The sequence below is a fragment of the Oncorhynchus mykiss genome, chromosome 13 (assembly GCF_057628025.1).
Source record: "Oncorhynchus mykiss isolate SJ-2025 chromosome 13, ASM5762802v1, whole genome shotgun sequence".
Taxonomy (NCBI): domain Eukaryota; kingdom Metazoa; phylum Chordata; class Actinopteri; order Salmoniformes; family Salmonidae; genus Oncorhynchus; species Oncorhynchus mykiss.
Window position 1 is genome coordinate 56,123,297 of NC_143034.1, and position 27,221 is coordinate 56,150,517.

The following is a 27,221-nucleotide window of genomic DNA, read 5'->3' on the forward strand; positions in this document are numbered from 1 at the left end:
CATGATGATGTGGCAAGTGACACTTTGTTTCTTGAAAGTCCAATATCTTGAACACTTGACTGCTGGCTGACATGCAATATACTGTGGGACTGTATCAACAGCGGACCAATGAAAAAATACCAAAAAATAGTTTTTGAGTGGAGTTTTCCTTTAATATTTCATGGTAATCCTAGTGCTTGTTAGCAGGAATATCCCCGTATCTGCTGTTGGACCATGCCCTGTTCTTCTCATCTTTACAGTGAGAGCATTGAGCTACGGTCCTCTGAGCACTCAGCCCAGGCCCCTGCCTTGAGGACGGGGTCTTAAGGGTCTTGGTATATACTAGACATGGTTCTCTCACCCCAGCCCCATTTCTCTATTAGTCTATGGTGGCTGGTCTCAGCTGCTTCAACTAATGGGCTTTGTGCTGGTTGACCCAAAGACAGGAAGAAAGGATTCTCCATCCTGTGTCTCGTAGAAGGACTGTCTCTAATGACACTTCACTTTAAAGCGTTTCAAGAACAGCTGGTAAGGATCCACAGATGTACTTTATTCACAGGTAGATATTGATATTTCTATATGAGGAGGATCAGACTCATAACTAAGACTTCTGAACAGGTGGAAACATCCTCAAAGGTTTTAGCGATGGGGAAATAGGCCACCGCAGAAAGAAGGATTTTAAGGAAATATACTTTAAAAGTGGCATGTCCTGAAATTCTCTGAAAAACGTTAGTGCTCTACATTCCAATTGCTGCAAAACATATTGTCAATCCCAATATATGAACTAGTCTTTCAAAATGAAAGAAAGAAAATACCCAACATCAAACAGACACATACAGTACACATACATTGAGTTCACCAAACACAGCAACACACACAGACTGTACTGTATAGTCTGATGTTAATAATGCAGTGTTCACGTGGCATCTTGGTAGTGTTCAGCAACAGGGGCTGTGTAATTAGGAGTTTTCATCTATACTTTTAGTATTTATTTTCCACCACAGACAGATGCTGGCACTAAGACTGCACTCAGTCAGTTGTATAAGGAAATAATTAAACAGGAACCCATTCACCCAGAGGTGGCGCTCCTAGCGGCTAAAGACTTTAATGCAGGGAAACTTAAATCAGTTCTACCTCATTTCTATGAGCATGTTAAATGTGCAACCAGAGGGGAAACAATTCTAGATCACCTGTACTCCACACACAGAGACGCATACAAAGCTCTCCCTCACCCTCCATTTGGTAAATCTGACCACAATTCTATCCTCCTGATTCCTGCTTACAAGCAAAAATTAAAGCAGGAAGCACCAGTGACTCGGTCTATAAAAAAGTGGTCAAATGAAGCAGATGCTAAACTACAAGACTGTTTTGCTTTCACAGACTGGAACATGTACCGGGATTCTTCAGTTGGCATTGAGTACACCACATCAGTCACTGGCTTTATCAATAAGTGCATCGAGGACGTCATCCCCACAGTGACTGTACGTACATACCCCAACCAGAAGCCATAGATTACAGGCAACATTCCCACTAAGCTAAAGGGTAGAGCTGCCGCTTTCAAGGTGCGGGACTCTAACCCGGAAGCTTATAAGAAATCCTGCTATGTCCTCCGACGGACCATCAAACAGGCAAAGCGTCAATACAGGGCTAAGATTGAATCGTAATACACCGGCTCCGACGCTCGTCTTATGAGGCAGGGCTTGCAAACTATTACAGGCGACAAAGGGAAGCACAGCCGCGAGCAGCCCAGTGACACAAGCCTACCAGATGAGCTAAATCACTTCTATGCTCGCTTCGAGGCAAGCAACACTAAGGCATGCATGAGAGCATTAGCTGCTCTGGATGACTGTGTAATCACGCTCTCCGTAGCCGACGTGAGTAAGACCTTTAAACAGACGGCCTGATGGATTACCAGGACGTGTGCGCCGGGCAAGTGCTGACCAAGTCCGTAATACCAATATGTTTCATGCAGACCTCCATAGTCCCTGTGCCCAAGAAAACTAAGACAGCCTGCCTAAATGACTACAGACCTGTAGCACTCACATCCATAGCCATGAAGTGCTTTGAAAGGCTGGTAATAGATCACATCAACACCATCATCCCAGAAACCCTAGACCCACTCCAATTTGCATACCACCCAAACAGATCCATAGATGATGCAATCTCTATTGCAATTTGCATACCACCCAAACAGATCCACAGATGATGAAATCTCTATTGCACTCCCATCTGCCCTTTCCCACCTGGACAAAAGGAACACCTATGTGAGAATGATGTTCATTGACTACAGCTCAGCGTTCAACACCATAGTACCCTCAAAGCTCATCACTAAGCTAAGGATCCTGGGACTAAACACCTCCCTCTGCAACTGGATCCTGGACTTCCTGATGGGCCGCCCCCAGGTGGTGAGGGTAGGTGGCAACACATCTGGCACGCTGATCCTCAACACTAGAGCCCCTCAGGGGTTCGTGCTCAGTCCCCTCCTATTCTCCCTGTTCACCCATGACTGCGTGGCCAGGCACGACTCCAACACCATCATTAAGTTTGCAGATGACACAACAGTGGTAGGCCTGATCACCGACAATGACGAGACAGCCTATAGGGAGGAGGTCAGAGACCTGGCCGGGTGGTGCCAGAATAACAACCTATCCCTCAACGTAACCAACACAAAGGCAATGATTGTGGACTACAGGAAAAGGAGGTGCGAGCACAAACCCATTCTCATCGACGAGGCTGTAGTGGAGCAGGTTGAGAGCTTCAAGTTCCTTGGTGTCCACATCATCAACAAACTAGAATGGTCCAAACACACCAAGACAGCCATGAAGAGGGCACGACAAAGCCTATTCCCCTCAGGAATAGTATTTGGCATGGGTCCTCAGATCCTCAAAAGGTTCTACAGCTGCAACATGGTTGCATCACTGCCTGGTATGGCAACTGCAAGGCCTCCGACTGCAAGGCACTACAGAGGGTAGTGTGTACGGCCCAGTACATCACTGGAACTAAGTTATTTGCGATCCAGGACCTCTACACCAGGTGTCAGAGGAAGGCCCTAAAACTTGTCAAAGACCCCAGCCACCCCAGTCAAAGAGTGTTCTCTCTACTACCGCATGGCAAGCGGTACCGGAGCGCCAAGTCTAGGACCAAAAGGCTTCTCAACAGTTTCTACCCCCAAGCCATAAGACTCCTGAACAGGTAATCAAATGGTTACCCGGACTATTTGCATTGTGTGCCGCCCCCCCAACCCCTCTTTTACGCTGCTGTTACTCTCTGTTTATCATGTATGCATAGTCACTTTAACTATACATTAATGTACGTACTACCTCAATAGCCCAACTAACCAGTGCCCCCGCAGATTGGCTACCCGAACTATCGGCATTGTGTCCCGCCACCCACCACCCGCCAACCCCTCTTTTATGCTGCTGCTACTCTCTGTTTATCATATATGCATAGTCACTTTAACCATACCTACATGTATGTACATATTACCTCAATCAGCCCGACTAACCGGTGCCTGTATATAGCATCGCTACTGTTATAGCCTCGCTACTGTATATAGCCTCGCTACTGTTATAGCCTCGCTACTGTATATAGCCTCGCTACTGTATATAGCCTCGCTACTGTATATAACCTCGCTACTGTTATAGCCTCGCTACTGTTATAACCTCGCTACTGTGTATAGCCTCGCTACTGTTATAGCCTCGCTACTGTACATAGCCTCGCTACTGTTATAGCCTCGCTACTGTATATAGCCTCCCTACTGTATATAACCTCGCTACTGTTATAGCCTCGCTACTGTTATAACCTCGCTACTGTATATAGCCTCGCTACTGTTATAGCCTCGCTACTGTTATAGCCTCGCTACTGTATATAGCCTCGCTACTGTTTTAGCCTCGCTACTGTATATAGCCTCGCTACTGTATATAGCCTCCCTACTGTATATAGCCTCGCTACTGTATATAGCCTCGCTACTGTTATAGCCTCCCTACTGTATATAGTCTCGCTACTGTATATAGCCTCGCTACTGTTATAGCCTCCCTACTGTATATAGCCTCGCTACTGTTATAGCCTCGCTACTGTTATAGACTCGCTACTGTATTTAGCCTCCCTACTGTATATAGCCTCGCTACTGTATATAGCCTCGCTACTGTTATAGCCTCCCTACTGTATATAGCCTCGCTACTGTATATAGCCTCGCTACTGTTATAGTCTCGCTACTGTTATAGCCTCGCTACTGTATATAGCCTCGCTACTGTTATAGCCTGGCTACTGTATATAGCCTCGCTACTGTTATAGCCTCGCTACTGTTATAGCCACGCTACTATTATAGCCTCGCTACTGTTATAGCCTCGCTACTGTTATAGCCTCGCTACTGTATATAGCCTGACTACTGTATATAGCCTCGCTACTGTTATAGTCTCGTTACTGTATATAGCCTCGCTACTGTTTTAGCCCCGCTACTGTATATAGCCTCGCTACTGTTATAGCCTCGCTACTGTTATAGCCTCGCTACTGTATATAGCCTCGCTACTGTTATAGCCTCGCTACTGTATATAGCCTCGCTACTGTTATAGCCTCGCTACTGTATATAGCCTCCCTACTGTATATAGCCTCGCTACTGTTATAGCCTCGCTACTGTTATAGACTCGCTACTGTATTTAGCCTCGCTACTGTATTTGGCCTCGCTACTGTATATAGCCTCGCTACTGTTATAGCCTCGCTACTGTATATAGCCTCACTACTGTATATAGCCTCGCTACTGTTATAGTCTTGCTACTGTTATAGCCTCGCTACTGTATATAGCCTCGCTACTGTTATAGCCTGGCTACTGTATATAGCCTCGCTACTGTTATAGCCTCGCTACTGTTATAGCCCCGCTACTGTTATAGCCTCGCTACTGTTATAGCCTCGCTACTGTATATAGCCTCGCTACTGTTATAGCCTCGCTACTGTTATAGCCCCGCTACTGTTATAGCCTCGCTACTGTTATAGCCTCGCTACTGTTATAGCCTCGCTACTGTATATAGCCTCGCTACTGTATATAGCCTCGCTACTGTACATAGCCTCGCTACTGTTATAGCCTCGCTACTGTTATAGCCTCACTACTGTTATAGCCTCGCTACTGTATATAGCCTCGCTACTGTAATAGCCTTGCTACTGTTATAGACTCGCTACTGTATTTAGCCTCACTACTGTTTTAGCCACGCTACTGTTATAGCCTCGCTACTGTTATAGCATCGCTACAGTTATAGCCTCGCTACAGTTATAGCCTGGCTACTGTATATAGCCTCGCTACTGTTATAGCCTCGCTACTGTTATAGTCTCGCTACTGTATATAGCCTTGCTACTGTTATAGCCTCGCTACTGTATATAGCCTCGCTACTGTTATAGCCTCGCTACTGTATATAGCCTCGCTACTGTTATAGCCTCGCTACTGTTATAGCCACGCTACTATTATAGCCTCGCTACTGTTATAGCCTCGCTACTGTTATAGCCTCGCTACTGTATATAGCCTGACTACTGTATATAGCCTCGCTACTGTTATAGTCTCGTTACTGTATATAGCCTCGCTACTGTTTTAGCCCCGCTACTGTATATAGCCTCGCTACTGTTATAGCCTCGCTACTGTTATAGCCTCGCTACTGTATATAGCCTCGCTACTGTTATAGCCTCGCTACTGTATATAGCCTCGCTACTGTTATAGCCTCGCTACTGTATATAGCCTCCCTACTGTATATAGCCTCGCTACTGTTATAGCCTCGCTACTGTTATAGACTCGCTACTGTATTTAGCCTCGCTACTGTATTTGGCCTCGCTACTGTATATAGCCTCGCTACTGTTATAGCCTCGCTACTGTATATAGCCTCACTACTGTATATAGCCTCGCTACTGTTATAGTCTTGCTACTGTTATAGCCTCGCTACTGTATATAGCCTCGCTACTGTTATAGCCTGGCTACTGTATATAGCCTCGCTACTGTTATAGCCTCGCTACTGTTATAGCCCCGCTACTGTTATAGCCTCGCTACTGTTATAGCCTCGCTACTGTATATAGCCTCGCTACTGTTATAGCCTCGCTACTGTTATAGCCCCGCTACTGTTATAGCCTCGCTACTGTTATAGCCTCGCTACTGTTATAGCCTCGCTACTGTATATAGCCTCGCTACTGTATATAGCCTCGCTACTGTACATAGCCTCGCTACTGTTATAGCCTCGCTACTGTTATAGCCTCACTACTGTTATAGCCTCGCTACTGTATATAGCCTCGCTACTGTAATAGCCTTGCTACTGTTATAGACTCGCTACTGTATTTAGCCTCACTACTGTTTTAGCCACGCTACTGTTATAGCCTCGCTACTGTTATAGCATCGCTACAGTTATAGCCTCGCTACAGTTATAGCCTGGCTACTGTATATAGCCTCGCTACTGTTATAGCCTCGCTACTGTTATAGTCTCGCTACTGTATATAGCCTTGCTACTGTTATAGCCTCGCTACTGTATATAGCCTCGCTACTGTTATAGCCTCGCTACTGTATATAGCCTCGCTACTGTTATAGCCTCGCTACTGTTATAGCCTCGCTACTGTATATAGCCTCGCTACTGTTATAGCCTCGCTACTGTATATAGCCTCGCTACTGTTATAGCCTCGCTACTGTATATATAGACTACTGTTATAGTCTCGCTACTGTATATAGCCTTGCTACTGTTATAGCCTCGCTACTGTATATAGCCTCGCTACTGTTATAGCCTCGCTACTGTATATAGCCTCACTACTGTTATAGCCTCGCTACTGTTATAGCCTCGCTACTGTATATAGCCTCGCTACTGTTATAGCCTCGCTACTGTATATAGCCTCGCTACTGTTATAGCCTCGCTACTGTATATAGCCTCGCTACTGTTATAGCCTCCCTACTGTATATAGCCTCGCTACTGTATATAGCCTAGCTACTGTTATAGCCTCGCTACTGTATATAGCCTCGCTACTGTTATAGCCTCGCTACTGTTATAGCCTCGCTACTGTATATAGCCTGGCTACTGTTATAGCCTCGCTACTGTTATAGCCTCGCTACTGTTAGAGCCTCGCTACTGTATATAGCCTCGCTACTGTTATAGTCTCGCTACTGTTATAGCCTCCCTACTGTATATAGCCTCGCTACTGTTATAGCCTCGCTACTGTATATAGCCTCGCTACTGTTATAGCCTCCCTACTGTATATAGCCTCGCTACTGTTATAGCCTCCCTACTGTATATAGCCTCGCTACTGTATATAGCCTCGCTACTGTTATAGCCTCGCTACTGTTATAGCCTCGCTACTGTATATAGCCTGGCTACTGTTATAGCCTCGCTACTGTTATAGCCTCGCTACTGTTATAGCCTCGCTACTGTATATAGCCTCGCTACTGTTATAGCCTCGCTACTGTTATAGCCTCCCTACTGTATATAGCCTCGCTACTGTTATAGCCTCGCTACTGTATATAGCCTTGCTACTGTTATAGCCTCCCTACTGTATATAGCCTCGCTACTGTTATAGCCTCCCTACTGTATATAGCCTCGCTACTGTACATAGCCTCGCTACTGTTATAGCCTCGCTACTGTATATAGCCTCGCTACTGTATATAGCCTCGCTACTCTTATAGCCTCGCTACTGTTATAGCCTCGCTACTGTTATAGCCTCGCTACTGTTATAGCCTCGCTACTGTTATAGCCTCGCTACGGTATATAGCCTCGCTACTGTTATAGCCTCGCTACTGTTATAGCCTCGCTACTGTTATAGCCTCGCTACTGTATATAGCCTCGCTACTGTTATAGCCTCGCTACTGTATATAGCCTCGCTACTGTTATAGCCTCGCTACTGTATATAGCCTCGCTACTGTTATAGCCTCCCTACTGTATATAGCCTCGCTACTGTATATAGCCTCGCTACTGTATATAGCCTCGCTACTGTTATAGCCTCGCTACTGTTATAGCCTCGCTACTGTATATAGCCTGGCTACTGTTATAGCCTCGCTACTGTTATAGCCTCGCTACTGTTATAGCCTCGCTACTGTTATAGCCTCGCTACTGTTATAGCCTCGCTACTGTTATAGCCTCGCTACTGTTATAGCCTCGCTACTGTATATAGCCTGGCTACTGTTATAGCCTCGCTACTGTTATAGCCTCGCTACTGTTATAGCCTCGCTACTGTTATAGCCTCGCTACTGTATATAGCCTCGCTACTGTTATAGCCTCGCTACTGTATATAGCCTCGCTACTGTTATAGCCTCCCTACTGTATATAGCCTCGCTACTGTTATAGCCTCGCTACTGTTATAGCCTCGCTACTGTATATAGCCTCTCTACTGTTATAGCCTCGCTACTGTATATAGCCTCTCTACTGTTATAGCCTCGCTACTGTTATTTTTCATTACTTTTCTATTGTTCACCTAATACCTTTTGTTTTACTTAAAAACTGCACTGTTGGTTAGAGCCTGTAAGTAAGCATTTCACTGTAACAGGTACACCTGTTGTATTCGGCCAACGTGACAAATACACTTTGATTTGAGTGTGTGTGTGTGTGTGTGTGTGTGTGTGTGTGTGTGTGTGTGTGTGTGTGTGTGTGTGTGTGTGTGTGTGTGAGTGAGTGAGTGAGTGAGTGAGTGAGTGAGTGAGTGAGTGAGTGAGTGAGTGAGTGAGTGAGTGAGAAAAAGGAGAGCAAGCCTTCCAAATAGTTTCTGGTGTTGTAAATGCAACAATACTACAATTGTAAAACATGTAAAATAAGTATACTTCGTGAAATTCTGAAACTGTGTAGATTTTGTAGGATAAATACTGACCGGTTAGTGATAATTGAAAGTCTGAAGCGTCAGTATTATTGTCAGTGACTGGTGGACCCTGAGAAACTGTTGTGTTGTCCCCTTCTCCCCATCGGCCAAGAACAATAGAGACACCTTTTCAGTGCATTAAACCCCTTTTAAAAGGGAAGTGAAAGCCACCTCTCTGACAGGTAGGCTGTTTGATGTCTTTGTCACTTCCTCATCCTTCAAAGGCTTCAGCTCAGCACACGCCACCATGCTCTGAATCATTTACTGTGCTCTCTCTCTCTGTGTGTGTGTGTGTGTGTGTGTGTGTGTGTGTGTGTGTGTGTGTGTGTGTGTGTGTGTGTGTGTGTGTGTGTGTGTGTGTGTGTGTGTAGGTGTAGGTAGAAGTGTAGGTGTAGGTGTGTTTGTGTTGGTTTATATTGTTGTGTTTGTGTTTTGTGTCTGTGAGTGCGTTCAGTTGACTTTTTGGACATATTTTGATATTCCTATCAGCAAAGTTGCAGGAAACATATTTCTATACTGTAAACCTTTTTTCTACAACAACCCTTTTTATGTACCCTAATTTCTTGTTGTAACTTTTACATACCATGCTGACCTTTTGTGGTGACCACATAGGACCACACCCATACTGACTATAGGATGCCAATTGGACACATGGTGTAGCAAACTGTTGGAAACACACACTTGGAGAGAAAATGATCTCCAGCAATTGTGTTTGCCCTGGAGCCACAATATTTGGTTCATAGTTATCTCATGAGGATGGCTCTAGAATCCCTCACTTCCACAGTTTTGGATTCCTGCCGTTTTGGTAACAGAAACAAGCCGATTCATTTACAGTCATGGTTCTTAACTGACAGATGCATGATAGATCTATCCAATTGTAAAGATACATAATAACGTTGAAAATGAACAGAAAATCAATTAACTTATAACATATAACAAGTTACCCATCCTGAGTTTGTCAACATTTCTTATCCCTGTGTGACATTACTGAAAGCCTGTATGCCAACTGACATCAGCCGATTCCAAAGTACTATTATATCCAAGTCTAAACCAACATGAAATGTCCTTTTGACAGAAAGGGTAAATACTTATCATTCATTCTTAACCCAAGTATCAACTTGTATTCTCAAGCCCTTAATTATAATCTTGTAATTTTCATTTAGGCTGTCTGCATGAAACTACATTTCATGAATTATTTAGCTGGTTATGCTCTTTTCCCAAAGGAAACTAGACTCTCTCTCTCTATAAGAACCTGAAAGGCAGAGAAAAAGAAGAACCACATATGCCTTCACCTCTGTATCTAGGGCCAGAGAGGAATGTAGAAGACTTTGTTGACGTCTTCACTTGTACTCACATGGGGCTTTCTTAGCTTCAGCTCAGAGGAACCAAAGCCTTTCAAAAGAATGAAATACAACAAATGGCTTCGATGTGGTGGGGATTCCTTGACTTAAAACTTACTGTGCAGGACTTTCATATCGTGGAGCATATAACAACTTCAGATAACAAGATGTCAACAGTAGGGGCATCAAACCCAGCCACAAGAGACTGCAGGCAGAGATTCATCCACCTGAAGTCTCCGCTGCACCACGGAGCCACGTGAGGCGCTCAGTACAAAATGGAGGTAAGTGTGAGAAGTAAGTGTGATGTGAGGGGCCAGAGCTGCTCTTACCAGTCTCGTGAAGAGGGGAACTCCTAAATGCCAGAGGTGCTCGTTGAGCAGCCCGCTGTACACCACGTTCCCGAAGACAGCAATACTTCCTGATTTACACAACGTGTTTCCTACAGGGACAGAAACAGAGAGGAGAGAAAACACAGAGTCATTCAAATGGACTACACTACACTCCAGCAATGTACTAGGCTTTATTAGCAAGATTGGAAATTTAAATCATAGGAAATCATTGCACAGCCACAGAAATTGAAATAAAAGAAAAAAATAAGAAATATAATAGAGAGCACCACATTGATTGTTATGAATATTGATTTCAGAGGTTTATGATGGACAGGGAAATGTAGCTGCTGTGAAATCGATAGCACAAGTACATGTGTTTCAACTGCAGATGGCGGAACCTCCAGCTAGCCTAATGAGATGCTTACAGTGATAACATCAGTGTGTAACGATCAGAGGTGTGCTGAAGGAGAGATCTGTCAGAGAAAGTCTGTACAAAGCCACCCATGACAGTGCCTCATACTGTATGTTACATACAGCTCTGGTTAGTCCCTGTTCCATCAACACAGGAAGTCAAACTCCTTGACCCTCGAACTCCCGTTCCCTCCATCCTCCACCCCCCTTAGTCACATTACCACCCCCATTAGCACACTCTCCATGTGAGGACAGTCAGACCACAACATTGGCAACCCTGTATGAGACATGTAAGCCCGGCCCTCAGCCCTCCGCCTCCAGCCCTGGCCACAGTGACACGGCTGCTGTGTATGAAGAGCTTCTGCCTGGAGAGGAGAGAACCACTCTTAAGTTAGGCCACTGCAGCAGCTGAGGAGCCAGCCCACACACTAACACTAAGGTCCCCACAACATATGATTTACACACACACTACTACACGTCCCCAAGTATGATGAACGCAGGTCTCCATTGTAATTTCTGCACAAAGGAATGCTGCAAAGGGGAGGTGGGGGAAACTGGAAGCAGTGCTGACAAGCAACACATGCATTATTTAAAAACCAAAGTAAAAAATGCCCATTAAAGTGTCAGTGGTGCTCTCGGCGGCTGGCGGTGGAGGTGGCTAGGGCGCGGTGTGTGTATTACTGTTATTAATGGGCCAGACGTGGGGGGCATTGCTACGCTGTGATTGCTTTGCTGTTGCCATCCAGGGTTCACGTAATTTTTTTCACCTATTCTTTTTCAAGAGCGTGTGTGCAAGTGTGTGTCTGTGAGAGAGAGAGAGAGAGAGAGAGAGAGAGAGAGAGAGAGAGAGATGCACTGCAGGCCGGGAGCAGCGTCAATGAGCTCCGACTGCTAATTAAGAGAGGGACCTTCCCCAGCGAGTAGCAGCACAAGTGCTTCTATCATCCTCTGATACATAGTCATGTTCTTCCTAAATACAGTGGGCTGGGGATGGGGTGGACATATTGGAAATAAGTACATAGCACTTCACTATGCAGCATGAGATAAAGGGTTACTGTTACTGACAGTAGCCCTTATTACTACAGTCAACCTTTAACTGCCTCAGTCTCCAACACAGGTTACAGTCATACCTTTGGAGTACAGAAATATGATGTAATACTTCTCTGAGAAGAAAGAAGACGACATTGTGGTCCTGTGACTGAGTGTTGGCTCTCTCCTCAGTTCTGACACCACTTCACTACAGAGGAATTTAAAGCGTAGGGAAAATCAAGCAATCAAGCAATCAATACAGTATCCCTCTAGCTACAGATTCATAAACAGAGGAAGGCTCGAGGCAGTTTATGTCACATTCTTCTCTGTAACTGCCTCTGAAATGCAGCCAGAAAGCAAGGTGCTAAAAAAACCATTTGATTTCAACTCATAGTTGAACCACTATTTAAAAAGAGCATGTGGAGCATTTCTTCCATTTAATAACATGTGTTCATTCTTTAATCTGGTGACATGTGGTCATTCTTTAATCTGGTGACATGTGGTCATTCTTTAATCTGGTGACATGTGGTCATTCTTTAATCTGGTGACATGTGGTCATTCTTTAATCTGGTGACATGTGGTCATTCTTTAATCTGGTGACATGTGGTCATTCTTTAATCTGGTGACATGTGTTAATTCTTTAATCTGGTGACATGTGTTCATTCTTTAATCTGGTGACATGCGGTCATTCTTTAATCTGGTGACATGTGGTCATTCTTTAATCTGGTGACATGTGGTCATTCTTTAATCTGGTGACATGTGGTCATTCTTTAATCTGGTGACATGTGTTCATTCTTTAATCTGGTGACATGTGTTCATTCTTTAATCTGGTGACATGTGTTCATTCTTTAATCTGGTGACATGTGTTCATTCTTTAATCTGGTGACATGTGGTCATTCTTTAATCTGGTGACATGTGGTCATTCTTTAATCTGGTGACATGTGGTCATTCTTTAATCTGGTGACATGTGGTCTTTGGTCCGTCTGTGTTAAAGAGTTGATATTCTGTGTTTGGTGCCCATGTCTTTTTTCTGTTAGGTCCTCTCAGCAGTTGTGTGCTTCTATCTTATCTGCAGACTCAACATTATCGAGGCCAACCTCTGATTAATTATTAATTGTGTGATTAAAATGTAGAGAAGGAGGTGTGTGTGTGTGTGTGGGGGGGGGGGGGGGGGGGGCAGGCAGGCAGGGAGGGGTTGGGTAGCAGCCTGTATCCTTCCTACATCATTGGTGTCGGTCTCCACAATGTTATTATCCAGACCTTCAAATGACATTTTTCATCGCTATCTTTATATATGTTTCTGTTACATATCAGAACAGGGCATTTGACAGGAAGCTTCTAACAGAGCGTAATGGTCAAGGCACATGTGATGGTGATGTGATGGTGATGGGGTGGTGGGTGTTGTTTTATTAAGTTAGTGATGCCGTCTCTTCGACTGAGTGTGCCTGGCGTGATCCTCCTCTGGATCGGTATGTGACTCCCCCTTTCATCTCAGAGTCACACACACAGAAAGATGAGGGATTTGAAGCCCAACACTTTCCTGTCAGACTACAAGCAGCATCAGCCATGTGTAGCTTACTTCACCAAATGAGGACCTAAAGAAAAATCCCAGAAAATGTGTACCGCTCACTACAAACCATAAGCAGTACATGCAGTGTAGTAGTAGTCATTTGTAGCACAATACAAAGCATTGAATGAAGTAAAAAATAAAATAAAATGTATCTGTCAATTATTGTCAAAAGTGTTTGCAATAGTTTAGGTGTTGGGTGAGATTTATTTTAATGAACCAAATGTGCAGTGTTTATCTGCTTATGAGTGAGTGAGTGTGTGTGTGTGTGTGTGTGTGTGTGTGTGTGTGTGTGTGTGTGTGTGTGTCCTTCCCTGGCCACTGCTCTCACATGTGCTCCCCTGACAATGCAGATGAAGGTGGGGAGCTGGAGCACAGAGCTCCAGAGCGATGCAGCTCAGAGATCCTTGTTTCTAGCGACAAGGCACATTGCTGCAATGCAATAAGGGCAAACAACACTTTTAATAATTCAGGGCATGATACCATGAGGGGGGATGGGTGGGGCAGAGATGCCTTAGAGTAGCGCAGAATGGCTCATTTAGCCCCTGCCACGCATTATTAAAGTTGTATCGAACCCCCTCCTGAGTCCTTCCTCAAGTCTTATCCCCCTTCCTCATTCCAAAAGCCTGCGAGGTAACCAATAAGAGCTAGCAACATTTATAAACAACAAAGTACCCTGCACCTTGGAGGAGGTAAACAATGGTGTTCCTCTTAATCTCCTTTTCCCGTGCTCTCCGTGAGTCCTCAGGTCCAGAATTTGTCATTGCTTTATCCTGTTTGCACTGTAGTCCACAGAGCCTTCTCATTCCGGATTATGTCCTTCCTGAGCTATGCCCATGGATGCAGAAAAATGTGGGGAATGAACCTTGCATGGAATCCGTTGGAGTAATAAAACAGTCCTCCCGTGTTAATGACGTATGATGGCATTGCTCTGGACATGTTCAAAGAATGATAATAGTACTTAATAAGAAAGAAGATTTCTGCTCCAAAGTGCTTTCCCTGTTCTACATTAAAATAGGTTGACGCTGAGATAAGATAGGCTTGTCTACACAATTGCTCCAAAATAATACAGTTGGATTCAGATCAAAAGCAATGCATTGGAGAATTTTAAACAAAATATGTTTTCCTTTTTTTCATGTCAATCACATAAAATAAGTATTACAAAATGCAAATTGCTACCATGTAATTACTAATTAAATGCCAGAGAACAATGCACAGGCTATAAAATAATCAGATAGTGACAGGTGCAGTATACACTGCTGCAGGGTCCTCTTAAATCATAACAAATGTTTCCTGAGAGTGCAACATATGCCGCCACATATGCAAAATGCAGCTAACCAGGGAGAAAAGAAAAGCCTGCCGATGAAAGTCAGAGGCGTTATGGTAGACATAGAGTTTGATGATAGACTTGTAAATCAGTGCAGCTGGAATAGCCAGCCAGCCAGCCAGCCAGTCAGTCAGCCAGTGTGACTCTTTCTATCTCTTTCTCTATTTCTGCCTGCCATTTTAGCTGCTCAACACAGAGGTCCCATTTTCTTCAAAGAAATGTAAATTTGCCACGTCGGCTCCTGTTGTAGGGCTGATCTGGTCTGATCCTAACAGTGAAACCTACCTACGTACTAAACTGTACCACAGGCCTCCCGCCACCCTCCCTCCCTCCCTCCTCCAGGAACCCAGCGGTAGGAAGAAAGAACGAGGTCCCTGAGGTATCCCTCCTCTCATAACACCAGCCCTGTTAATAGATGAGTCATTACATTCAAAGTGAACAATTATTTTAATACCATAACATATAAAAAAGAAAACCGAATAAAGGCAGATATATAGGCAGCATATATTATAGCTTGCATAGCGCCTATGAACTTTGATCAGAGCTAATGTAGTTATTGTGTCACATTGAGGTGGTAGGGCCAGCGGAGGGAGGGAGGCTCCAGTTGTAGCGTGTTCTCCTCAGATAGCTCCAGCTACAGTAAAAGCCATCTCCTCTCCTTTTCTTTTCCTTCCCCTTTGCTCTCCTCTCCTGTCCTCTCCTCTCCTCTCCTCTCCCCTCCTCTAATCTCCTCTCCTCTCCTGTCCTCTCCCCTCCTCTAATCTCCTCTCCCCTCCTCTTTTCTCCTCTCCCGTCCTCTACTCTCTTCTCTCCTCTCCTCTCCCGTCCTCTACAATCCTCTCCTCTCCCGTCCTCTACTCTCTTCTCTCCTCTCCTCTCCTCTCCCGTCCTCTACAATCCTCTCCTCTCCCGTCCTCTACTCTCTTCTCTCCTCTCCTCTCCTCTCCCGTCCTCTACAATCCTCTCCTCTCCCGTCCTCTACTCTCTTCTCTCCTCTACTCTCCTCTCCCGTCCTCTACAATCCTCTCCTCTCCCGTCCTCTACTCTCTTCTCTCCTCTCCTCTCCCGTCCTCTACAATCCTCTCCTCTCCAGTCCTCTACAGTTCTCTCCTCTCCAGTCCTCTACAGTTCTCTCCTCTCCACTCCTCTCCTCTCACCCCTTCTCCTCTGCCCTCCCCTCCTCCGCTCTACTCTCCCCTCCTCCCCTCTCACCAATTCTCCTCTCTTCCCACCCCTTCTCCACTCCTCTCCTCCTCTCCTTTCCCCTCCTCCCCTCCTCTCCTCGCCTCTCCTCTCACATCCTCTCCAATTCTCCCCTCTCCTGTCCTTGTGCATTATGAATGGAGCCATGTTCAGTCACGGACTGGCTGCACTTTCTGAACTTTCGCTGAGTAAGTTCTACTGGCTCCTCTACTCTTTAATCATTCCCCATTAGAGCAGAGGCCTATTGACTTCCAGTATGGAGATGAATAAGGCTGTAGCACCAGCACCAGGCATATCTGGCTGCAGGCAGGAAGGAAGGGATTCATAGCACTAATAACAAGCCTGGGCCACAGACCCAGACACAGACCCAGAAACAGACCCAGACACAGACCCAGACACAGACAAAGACCCAGACACAGCTGATGAAGAGCACTAGATCTGGGGAGGAGGAGGAGGAGGAGGAGGAGGAGGAGAGTCTCTGACGGTGGATGACATCAGTGTCATCAGCACTGGAACTGTTATTGATTTAGTAGCCTTCAAAACTAATACTGACGTCATCACCTTCATTTTCATCACCCTTCGTCATCTGAGGATAAGAATTTACTTGGCAGCCAACAATAAAATTAATCAATAAATAAATTAGCTATTAAATTGAAACTATAGAGAATGAAATATTTGACAAGCATTCACATTTTTGGGAGCTTTTTAAAAATGTTTTATTCAAAACTACAGAAGAATTGTTGAGGTCCTGGCAATTGGAGAGAACTGGGAGAGACAACAGTGGATGGAGATGCAGCACACATGTCTCTATGTCTCCACTGCAGGCTGTGTTAAGGTGGACTGGTCCACTCAGTAGAATGGAGTAATGATGAAGGGCCTTTAGGATTGCATCAGACTATTGATTGCTAGCAGCACTGAGAGACGTGGTTTACCATCGTTATAAACAACCTTTTTGTGGAGTACAGTTTGGGGAAACAAATTATTTTATTTAGTAGATTTTTGGATTTGACTGTTGAATAATTTATGGCTACACAACCCTTGGCACGGGGAGCGAGAAAACCCCCACAAAGAGCACATATCAAATGCTATCATATACAGGCCTGCATACTTGAATGCTTTCTCTTTCCAATAGATTTTTTCCCACTCAACCTACATCGGCTCTGCTTTGTCAACATCAGTTGAGTGAGAAGTCCCAAGGGCCAGAAATTCTCCTGTAATCTGCCAGACTTTTCTGCCATGTATGGCACACTTGTTTTCCTATATCCCTCTAAGTGTTATTGAGTCTGCAAACGCTGACATTGTTTTATCATTTTGGATCCAGTATCTGGGTGAAATGCCCAGTAGGGCTGTTTGAATTACTTGAGCTGTGGTGAATATTATGCCAGATGTATTCCTCACCCAGATGCTCTGTATTAATTCATGGATAAATGACAGAATGATGGCTATGGAAACAAATGCATGTATTTTTCACATCAATTAATAATTCAATGAATTCACATCAGATCTTTTCACATCAGATATATTTCAGATCTGATCTGATTAGTCAAAAGACCAGTTAGTGAAAAGAAGATCAGAATTGGGTTACCTGTGTAAACACAGCCAATTTGATCTATTTATGTCCTTGGTCAGGGGCTGATGACAAGTGTCTGTTTAAGAGCCCTTGTGGAAAAAAGGTGGATAGCATCAGTAATCCTGCAATGAGGAAATACTCGAGCAGCAGCTCACACAGTGGGGGAGGTGGAGGAGGAGGTGGGGGGTCTATAAAATATCAAAGCAGATCGATTAGCCTGACCTCATTCCATATCCATGTTGTGCAGCGAGGGAGGGAGCCATACAGGGTCAAATCAGGTCAAGGAACAAAACAAAGCAAGCCCAATGATATTTTTCAAATTTTTGGCATAGGTTATTTTGTTAATAACGATAGAATAAATCCTATTTTCACCTATTTTGTGGAAAAATTAATCCAAACTAGCATTATTGCCATTCTCACTTGTACCGAAGACAAACTGTGATTGCTACAGTGCCGCAGCAGTCGTTCCTTCCTGAAAAATAAAAAATAATCACCAGGGATGATGGCTCTCACATCGTGTTCCACATTCGTGTTGTCTAGTATCGGCTTTATAAAGACCATGGCCCACTCAATTGCACTCCAGAGGCAGAAGCTTACTAACTGAAGAGAAACCAGGTCAACTGATAGGGGAATTGTATTGTTATCTTTATATGTGTGCCACAGATACAGTGGTGGAACTCTTGTTAGCGACTCTGCCGTTTACAAAGCAATCAGGCTGGGTTATCGACACGGGAGGAGCGGCACTAACCTACAGTAATCCACTCCATGTTTGCTAATGAACGGCTGCGCGGCTTGGTGCCCTGGCTATAGCTATGCCACGGACGGAGATTGAAGATGGAGAGAGCTCCAGAATAAACAGGAACAGGGGAAAGGGTGGAGGGACGGTCTGGGTATGGGATGGGGAGGAGGGGGGCAGTTGCCCTGTCTTGACATCCCATCATGAGACCCCTTGGCTGGGCCGGTCGGGGAAGGGAGGGAGGGAGGGGAGGCTTGCTGCTGCTTGCTGGCGATGCAGAGTCTGTTTGCTGTGCATCCATCAACCTCTGTGTCCTGCCGAGGAGGCGATCAATACTCAACACAAAAGCTCATTGATGACAGACAGCTCTTGACAAACATATAGCATTTTTTCTGTCTAGTATAGCAATAATCTCCAAGGTCAGTGTGAGTCATTCAAGACGGTGGAGACACAAGGAGCTCATGCGAAGCGCCGTGAGACGGCTTCTTACAGGCTGAAACAAAGGGATTGCACTGATGTATTTTAGTGTCTATTTTACTTCTTGGCACATTGTTAGACTCCACATTATAAAGAGAAGGAGAGGCACCATGAACATGACAATTGGCGAAACTGTCATGGACTGTCAATCACTGACAGCAAAACCCCAAGGACAATCCTCAGACCAGGAAGCTAATGGCTACAGATCATTGGATGCTGTTGCTTTGAACGTGACATACTGTAAACCATCGGAACCCGCCACTGTTGATCTAAAAGGAATTTATACCTTTCAAAACACAGTCTCACACTAAATATAATATACTGTACATAGATCTAAAGTCCCCATACAAGCCCTTACTTCCCCCTCCCCACCTCTCCAACCCACTCAGACCCGGCGCCATGATAAAGTGACCAAGGGGGCAGTTGAAATCAGCAAGGGGGCACAATTTTGGGGGGTTCTTGCATTGCAATTATATTGAATTCTGCTTATATCATGCTACATCGTAATAAACATAAAGTTCAAATGCCATGACAAGTAGGCTACAGATTTCGTGCCAATCTCTGCTGGACAGGACATTACACACTAAAGCAAGGCCGTTTTAGTGATGAATATAGGCTACAAGGTAGATAATAGGGCAATTCATCTATTACAAATGTGTATATGTAACACACAGCTGTCTGGCCAAAACAATGCAAACTAAATGCTGAAAGTAGTAGCCTAGTTATTCATGCATGCAAACAAAAACACAGACAAAATTGCGAATGTGAACGAGTGGGAACAGAACAAAACAGCGGTACCAAGTAAACAAAATATCAGATGAATAAAGACAGGACACAATCTATAATTAGGCTAGTTACATTAACAGTAAACAAACACAGTAAAGAAAAGGTGAATGGAGATCCAGATAACCAAAACAGCCTACTGTAACGGCATTCCTTCTCCTCTGAGGAGGAGGAGTAGCGAGAAGGATCAGAGGACCAAAGTATGATTCTCAATCAGAAACAACTAACGACACCTGCCTCTGAATGAGAACCATACTACACCTGCCTCTGATTGAGAACCAAACACACATAGACTGCCCACCCCAACTCACGCCCTGACCATACTAAATAAAGACAAAACAAAGGAAATAAAGGTCAGAACGTGACAGTACCCCCCCCCCCCCCCCCCCCCCCCAAAGGTTCGGACTCCGGGAGCAAAACCTGAACCTATAGGGGAGGGTCTGGGGGGGTGTCTGTCCGCGGTGGCGGCTCTTGCGCGGGACTTGGACCCCACTTCACCACAGTTTTTCTCCGCCTCATTGTCCGCCTCCGTGGCCTCTTAAACACGACGACCCTCGCCGCCGACCTCGGACTGGGGACCCTAGAAATGGGTCCCGAATGGACAGGACATTACGGCAGTGCCAGGCAGGCGGGAGACTCCGGCAGCGCTGGACAGGCGGGAGACTCCGGCAGCTCCGGAGTGAATGGCGATTCTGGCATCGCCTGGCTGACTGACGCCTCTGGCGGATCCTGGCTGACTGGCGGCTCTGGCGGCTCCTGGCTGACTGACGGCTCTGGTGGCTCCTGGCTGGCTGGCGGCTCTGGCGGCTCCTGGCTGGCTGACGGCTCTGGCGGCTTTTGGCTGGCTGACGGCTCTGGCGGCTCCTGGCTGGCTGAAGGCTCTGGCGTCTCCTGGCTGGCTGACGGCTCTGGCGTCTCCTGGCTGGCTGGCGGCTCGGGCTGCTCCTGGCTGGCTGGCGGCTCTGGCGGCTCCTGGCTGACTGGCGGCTCTGGCGGCTCCTGGCTGACTGGCGGCTCCTGGCTGACTGGCGGCTCTGGCGGCTCCTGGCTGACTGGTGGCGCCTGGCTGACTGGCGGCTCTGGCGGCTCCTGGCTGACTGGCGGCTCCTGGCAGACGGGAGACTCTGGCGGCTCAGAACATACGGGAGACTCTGGCGAGACTCTGAGGAGGAAGGCTCTGACAGCGCTGGACAGGCAGGAGCACCTGTAGGGAGAAAACGGAGAGACAGCCTGGTGCGTGGAGGTGGCACTGGGCACTGACCGGACCGTGCAGGCGCACTGGAGCTCTTGAGCACCGAGTCTGCCCAACCTTACCTGGTTGAATGCTCCCCGTAGCCAGGCCAGTGCCGCGAGGTGGAATAGCCCGCACTGGGCTGTGCTGGCGAACCGGGGACACCATGCGTAAGGCTGGTGCCATGTACGCCGGCCCGAGGAGACGCACTGGAGACCAGATGCGTAGAGCCGGCTTTATGGCACCTGGCTTGATGCCCACTCTAGCCCAACCGATACGCGGAGCTGTACCGCACCGGGCTATGCACACACACTGGGGAAACTGTGCGCTCCACCGCATAACACGGTGCCTGCCCGGTCCCTCTCTCTCTCCGGTAAGCACGGGAAGTTGGCGCTGGTCTCCTACCTGGCTTCGCCACACTCCCCGTGTGCCTCCGCCAAGAGATTTTTGGGGCTGCCTCTCGGGCTTTCAGCCGCGCCGCCGTGCTGCCTCCTCATACCAGCGCCTCTCTGCCTTCGCTGCCTCCAGCTCTGCTTTGGGGTGGCGATATTCCCCTGGCTGTGCCCAGGGTCCTTTGTCGTCCAGAATCTCCTCCCATGTCCAGGAGTCCTGCGTTCTTTGCCGCTGCTGCTGCTGCCCTTTACCACGCTGCTTGGTCCTTTGTTGGTGGGTGTAGAAAATAGAAAAACACACATAGACTGCCCACCCCAACTCACGCCCTGACCATACTAAATAAAGACAAAACAAAGGAAATAAAGGTCAGAAAGTGACACCTACAGCCTATTACTGTGAGATGCAGACATGCACAACTGTCTTGCAAACAAATATGCCTATAGCTGTGGAATAACAGTGAAGGTATCAAAACTATAAAATAACACAAAAAATGTGTAAAAGTGTAAAACAAATCAAAATATATTGTATATTTGAGATTCTTCAAAGTAGCCACCCTTTGCCTTGATGACAGCTTTGCACATTGTTGGCATTCTCTCAACAAAAAAACATATTTTTTTCCCAATATAAATTTGCCTGCATCTTTATGTGCTCTAATATCCTTTTTGGGGGGCTAATTCTCTACCTGAGTAAGTGGAAACTCGAAACATTTGCTAGCTTACTAACTCTAAAGATAATACCCACTCATTGTAGCCATGTATTAATCTAAAGGTACATTTAGATTTTAAAATTGTATACAATCGGAACACTTTTCAAGTGGCTCACTTGACACAGCAGCAGGCCCCATAAAAGCAGGTACAGGAGTCAGACACTTTCATTACAGGAGTCATGAGGATAATGTACATTACTGTTTGACCAAATCATGGTTTTAGCCTCCTAAAAAATAGGACGTTTTTAGTAAGGTGAATGAATGTGCAGCCCACACTGATGAAACCAATACATTTTTTAACTCCCACAACCAGCTGTCAAAAGGTTGAAAAATGTGACTAAATGGTCGCAGTCTGGAGCCCTGCCTTGTGGGATTTTCTGCCTTGAGGCATACTCTCTAACTTTCATTTTACTTCAACGAAAAAGGTCTCCATCTTCACAATCAACAGTAGCCTAGGCCAATGCTCCTCTCACTTTTTCTCTGTCCTCAGAACCAGGGCAACCATGACAATTTGGACAGGTAAAATATTTTTTTATCGTCTTTGTATTTATTTAATCTGCAGAATTTTGGCAAATACCGGTTAATGGAAACCTGCACCCCAATTGGTTTCCTTAGCCCCCCTACCAGTGGAGGCTCCTCAGAGGAGGCCTAAAAATGGTCCTCCCCGGACCATCCTCCTCAGTGAATTACATTTTTTTTTAAATAGTGAAAGATTAAAAACGTTATCCTTTTCAGACAAAACTATACAAAATATATTCACGTCACCAAATAATTAATTCAAAATTCAAAAGGCACTCAAACATCTGAGCTATCTTTGTTGCAGGTGCATGGTAACAGTTTAAAAGATGAGAAAAATCAGAAACCTGCACACTGTTCTTGCTAGTATCACTGCTCTTTATTAAGCTTTATATATCGGCCTCAAGGCCTTGAGTTCAGACAAACGCCTTGAGGCCGATACGTACATACAAAATAATTGATTAAAACACACTGTTATGTAATGAAGGTCTACATTAGCCTCAGCAGCACTCTGTAGGATAGCACTGTGGTGTAGCCGGAGAACAGCTAGCTTCTGTCCTCCTCTGGGTACATTGACTTCAATAAAAAACCTAAGAGGCTCATGGTTCTCACCCCCTTCCATAGACTTACACAGTAATTATGAGGACTTCCAGAGGACGCCCTCTTGCAGCATGAACTGACATGTTGTCCACCAAATCAAAGGATCAGAGAATGAATCTAGAACTGGAATTATAAGCTACGCCTAGCTAGCACTGCAATGCATACAATGGGGTGAGTAGCTGACTCAAAGAGAAAGAAGAGAGAGAAAGACAATGTAATGTATTGCCACTGGGGCCTGCCAGTGTAACTGCTAAACTGCTTGCTGCTGAATGTAAACTGTACACCTTGATTCTCTCGACCTGTGCACCAACGTTGTAAACTTTCATTCATAGGCTAGGTTGCAGCAATCTCATGATGGGTACAAGGAAAATATTAGTATCATGTAGTAGCCTAAATTGATGTTATGTTGAGCTGAGTGACTGGAGTATGAATGACAGTCATCCAATATGCTGTAATAGAAATAAGGCCATCTTAAACGGGACCGACCGCCACTGCCTCCTACACACACCCATTGTGCTGACAGAGCAGTGGAGATACAGATTTGAAGATAACCTGTCACTCAATCATTTTAACTTTTTTCTATTTTTATATAGGCACAAAACTAAAACTGAGGAGGCTCAGGTTTGAACTGAGGGTGCTAAGCCCGATTTGCCCCCTCGTGGAGCCGGGTACGACTCCATATTACCATAGTTATTATGGAGACTCAGACGGATAGAGAGGGAGCCACACATACATAACATGGGGACCTACAGGTGTGAGTTACGATGGAGACTTCCAGTCATAATAGAAGGCCAGGCTTCCCCCCCAGGCCATCCTGCCAGCTGGCCAGAGTGAGTGAGAGTGATGCCCGAGCGAGGCAGCCCCATTAGGGAAGTGCTGCCTGGTGGTGATCAGAGCTGAGCGCTAGCTAGGAGCGGTGCGCAGGCCGGGCAGGCTAGCTCAGGTAATTAAAGGCAAACCCAGGAAGGCAGGCAAAGCGGGGGCACCCAGATTTATGCGGCTCAGTAATGCACACACTAAAGTCAGCCCGCCATCCAAAGGCACACTTTACTGCCAATCTTATGAAGCATTAGCTACCTCACCATGCTGATGCATTCCATCATTCTCTCACTCTCTCTCTCCTCTCGCTTACTCCCTCTCTCTTTCACTCTCCTACTCTATCTCCAGCCTCTCCTCCCCGTCCCCAACCACACCTTTTCTCCCCTTCTCTTCATCCTGCCAATGGAGACAAGTGACATATAGGTTGTTTTTTTTCTTCTTTAGTCACGTGGAGTTACGAGCCTATTGCAACGGAAACCAGTGGAAGAGGAATGAAATTGAATGCCAGTAAGCCTACATTCCTTGATAATTCATACACATTTTTTCAATAGGTAGATCAAATCAAATGTATTTTATATAGCCCTTCGTACATCAGCTGATATCTCAAAGTGCTGTACAGAAACCCAGCCTAAAACCCCAAACAGCAAGCAATGCAGGTGTAGAAGCACGGATAGTAACGTATAGTTATTTTTTTTAACAACTATGTGTGATATAATGCTGTTTCCTACAGGCAGTAAGTATTTTGACAAGCAATGTGAATACTGTCAAAAAGTCAAGAGTATGATCTTACAAATGAAGCTCCCAAGAGCCAATCTTCAAAATGAAGTAAGGTGCATGTGAGGCTATGGTCTATGAAACCTGTCAACCAGTACATCCATATACTGTAGGTTCCTTGTTATACAACCTGAGATATGAATGGTTCCCACTGCCCACCACATTGGAGTATGCCTGGGCAGTGATGTAGTCTACGGCCTCACAAAACCAGACTGACCAAGCATCAGAGGCCCTTGACCGTGGATGGCTCCAGTCAAACAGAGATAGAGACAGAGAACAGCGAGGGAGAGAAGGGAGAAACAGAGAGAGAACAGTAGCCACTCCCCTATCAGCTCCTATTCCATCAACCATCTCCACAGATTAGACAGATAGCTGTAGACACACAGACATATCAGATGGACAATAGTCAGATAGTCCAACAGAAAAAAAACATAATAGAGACAGAATGAGAGACAGGCAGCCCAGTCCTCCAGAGGGGCACCAATGAAAAGGTGGGGATGGGCAGTCAGGCATACAGTAAATCATGGAGAAGCTACTCAATGGTGTAGCGCTATGGCTGCCGGGTTGGGGAGAGTTAGCCGCAGCGTGCATGAGCTTGCCTTATCAATGCTGACAGGCAGACAGCCCGTTTATAGGAAAAGGGAAAAAAGCATCAAGGAAATCGTGCTCTTGTCTATCCCCAATTGAATTACAGCTGTGATCTGAGAGGGTCAGGATGATATCCTTTGACGAGAGGGACCGCTGTATATCTGTACAGTGTGTCCCCCAGGTCTCAAGTCCCACAACTTTGCCCATTTATTTTTATTTGTTCCCCTGGCTTCTAGTTAAAGCCCTGCAGCAGCCCACAAAATGGAGAGAGGGGAGTGGGGGCAGGGGGAGGAGAATGGGGTAGCTGGGAGAGGTACTGCTGAGAGAGAGCAGGGCGTAGATCACATGACCCCTGTGATGTTGGCTGAAAACTAATGTCGCACAACGTTCCCCAGCAAAAGATGTAGAGAGAAACAAAAACTCGCATTTACGTACGCACACACGCCACATGCATGCATCACACATGCACACATAGACACATATACAGGGTTGGGGAGTAACGGATTAGATGTACAAATAGATGGGCAAAGGGATGTGAGACCTGGGGGACACACTGTACAGATATACAGCAGTCCCTCTCGTCAAAGGATATCATCCTGGCCCACTCAGATCCCAGCTGTAATTCAACATGTAAGGGATTACAAAAAAAATGGTAACTGTAATCCGTTACCAGATTACTTTGAGGATTAGTTTTAAATTCAGAAAGGAGGTTTCTGAAGAACAATCTTTGACACTTCTCTGTTTTCTCAATGAAATTGAAATCAGCATAGAAAAAAGTGCAAGTTTAAGTTTGTTTCACCTGAGCGAGTCTGACCACAAGTCAGAGACCACTATGATGCCACACCAAATGTGTTTGATGGATAAAGAGCAGGAATAGGCTTTTGTAGGCTACAGTCCAAGCTATGTCTTCCAATGGTACGACTGCTGTCAGCATCCAAAGATTATCTAATTTGAATAAACACTTGGAGGTAAGGATGACAGCAGTGGTGTAGTCTATGGCAATAGGGATATCACTTATTATTGTTATCTACGGATTGTGGTTGTTGTGGATGGCTGTTCACAAATCAAAATGTGTATTTGAACCAAATAATGATTGAATTCAAGAAGTTTAAGCTGCCTATCAATCATTGTTTTTGAATCCAGCAGACAGCCAGTGAAAAATGCGCTCTTGCAACTTGCGGTCCAACTCATCCCAAACCAGCTCAATTGGGTTGAGGTCTGGTGATTGTGGAGGCCAGGTCATCTGATGCAGCACCATCACACTCCTTCTTGGTCAAATAGCCCTTACACAGCCAGGAGGTGTGTTCTGGGTCATTTTCCTGTTGAAAAACAAATTATAGTCCCACTAAGCGCAAACCAGATAGGATGGTGTAACGCTACAGAATGCCAAGGTAGCCATCCTGGTTAAGTGTGCCTTGAATTCTAAATAAATCACAGACAGTGTCACCAGCAAATCACCCCCACACCATCACACCTCCTCCTCCATGCTTCACGGTGGGAACCACACATGCGGAGATTATCCATTCACCCACTCTGCGTCTTACAAAGACATGGCGATTGGAACCAAAAATCTCAAATTTGGACTCTTCAGACCAAAATACGGATTTCCACCGGTCTAATGTCCATTGTTCGTGTTTCTTGGCCCAAGCAAGTCTCTTCTTCTTATTGGTGTCCTTTAGTAATGGTTTCTTTGCAGCAATTCGACCGTGAAGGCCTGATTCATGCAGTCTCCACTGAACAGTTGATGTTGAGATGTGTCTGTTACTTGAACTTTGTGAAGCATTTATTTGGACTGCAATCTGAGGTACAGTTAACTCTAATGAACGTATCTTCTGCAGCAGAGGTAACTCTGGGTCTTCCTTTCCTGTGGCGGTCCTCATGACAGCCAGTTTCATCATAGTGCTTGATGGTTTTTGCGACTGCACTTGAAGACACTTTAAAAGTTCTTGAAATTTTCCGCATTGACTGACCTTCATGTCTTAAAGTAATGATGGACTGTCATTTTTTTCTTATATATACTATATATCAATTGATTGTTGAATAAAAT

The 27,221-nt window shown here is 45.5% G+C and overlaps 1 protein-coding gene across 4 annotated transcripts in view; it reads right to left on the reverse strand.

Moving 5' to 3' along the window:
- The window catches only part of LOC110485195 (RNA binding protein fox-1 homolog 3), a 396,106-nt gene that overhangs the window by 125,291 nt on the left and 243,594 nt on the right, over nucleotides 1-27,221 (reverse strand). For all 4 annotated transcript variants that reach the window (XM_036941309.2, XM_090196827.1, XM_036941305.2 and 1 more), the window contains exon 6: nucleotides 10,445-10,554. In XM_036941309.2, coding sequence (XP_036797204.1) covers nucleotides 10,445-10,554 — 110 coding nt within the window. The remainder of the gene's footprint in view (nucleotides 1-10,444; nucleotides 10,555-27,221) is intronic.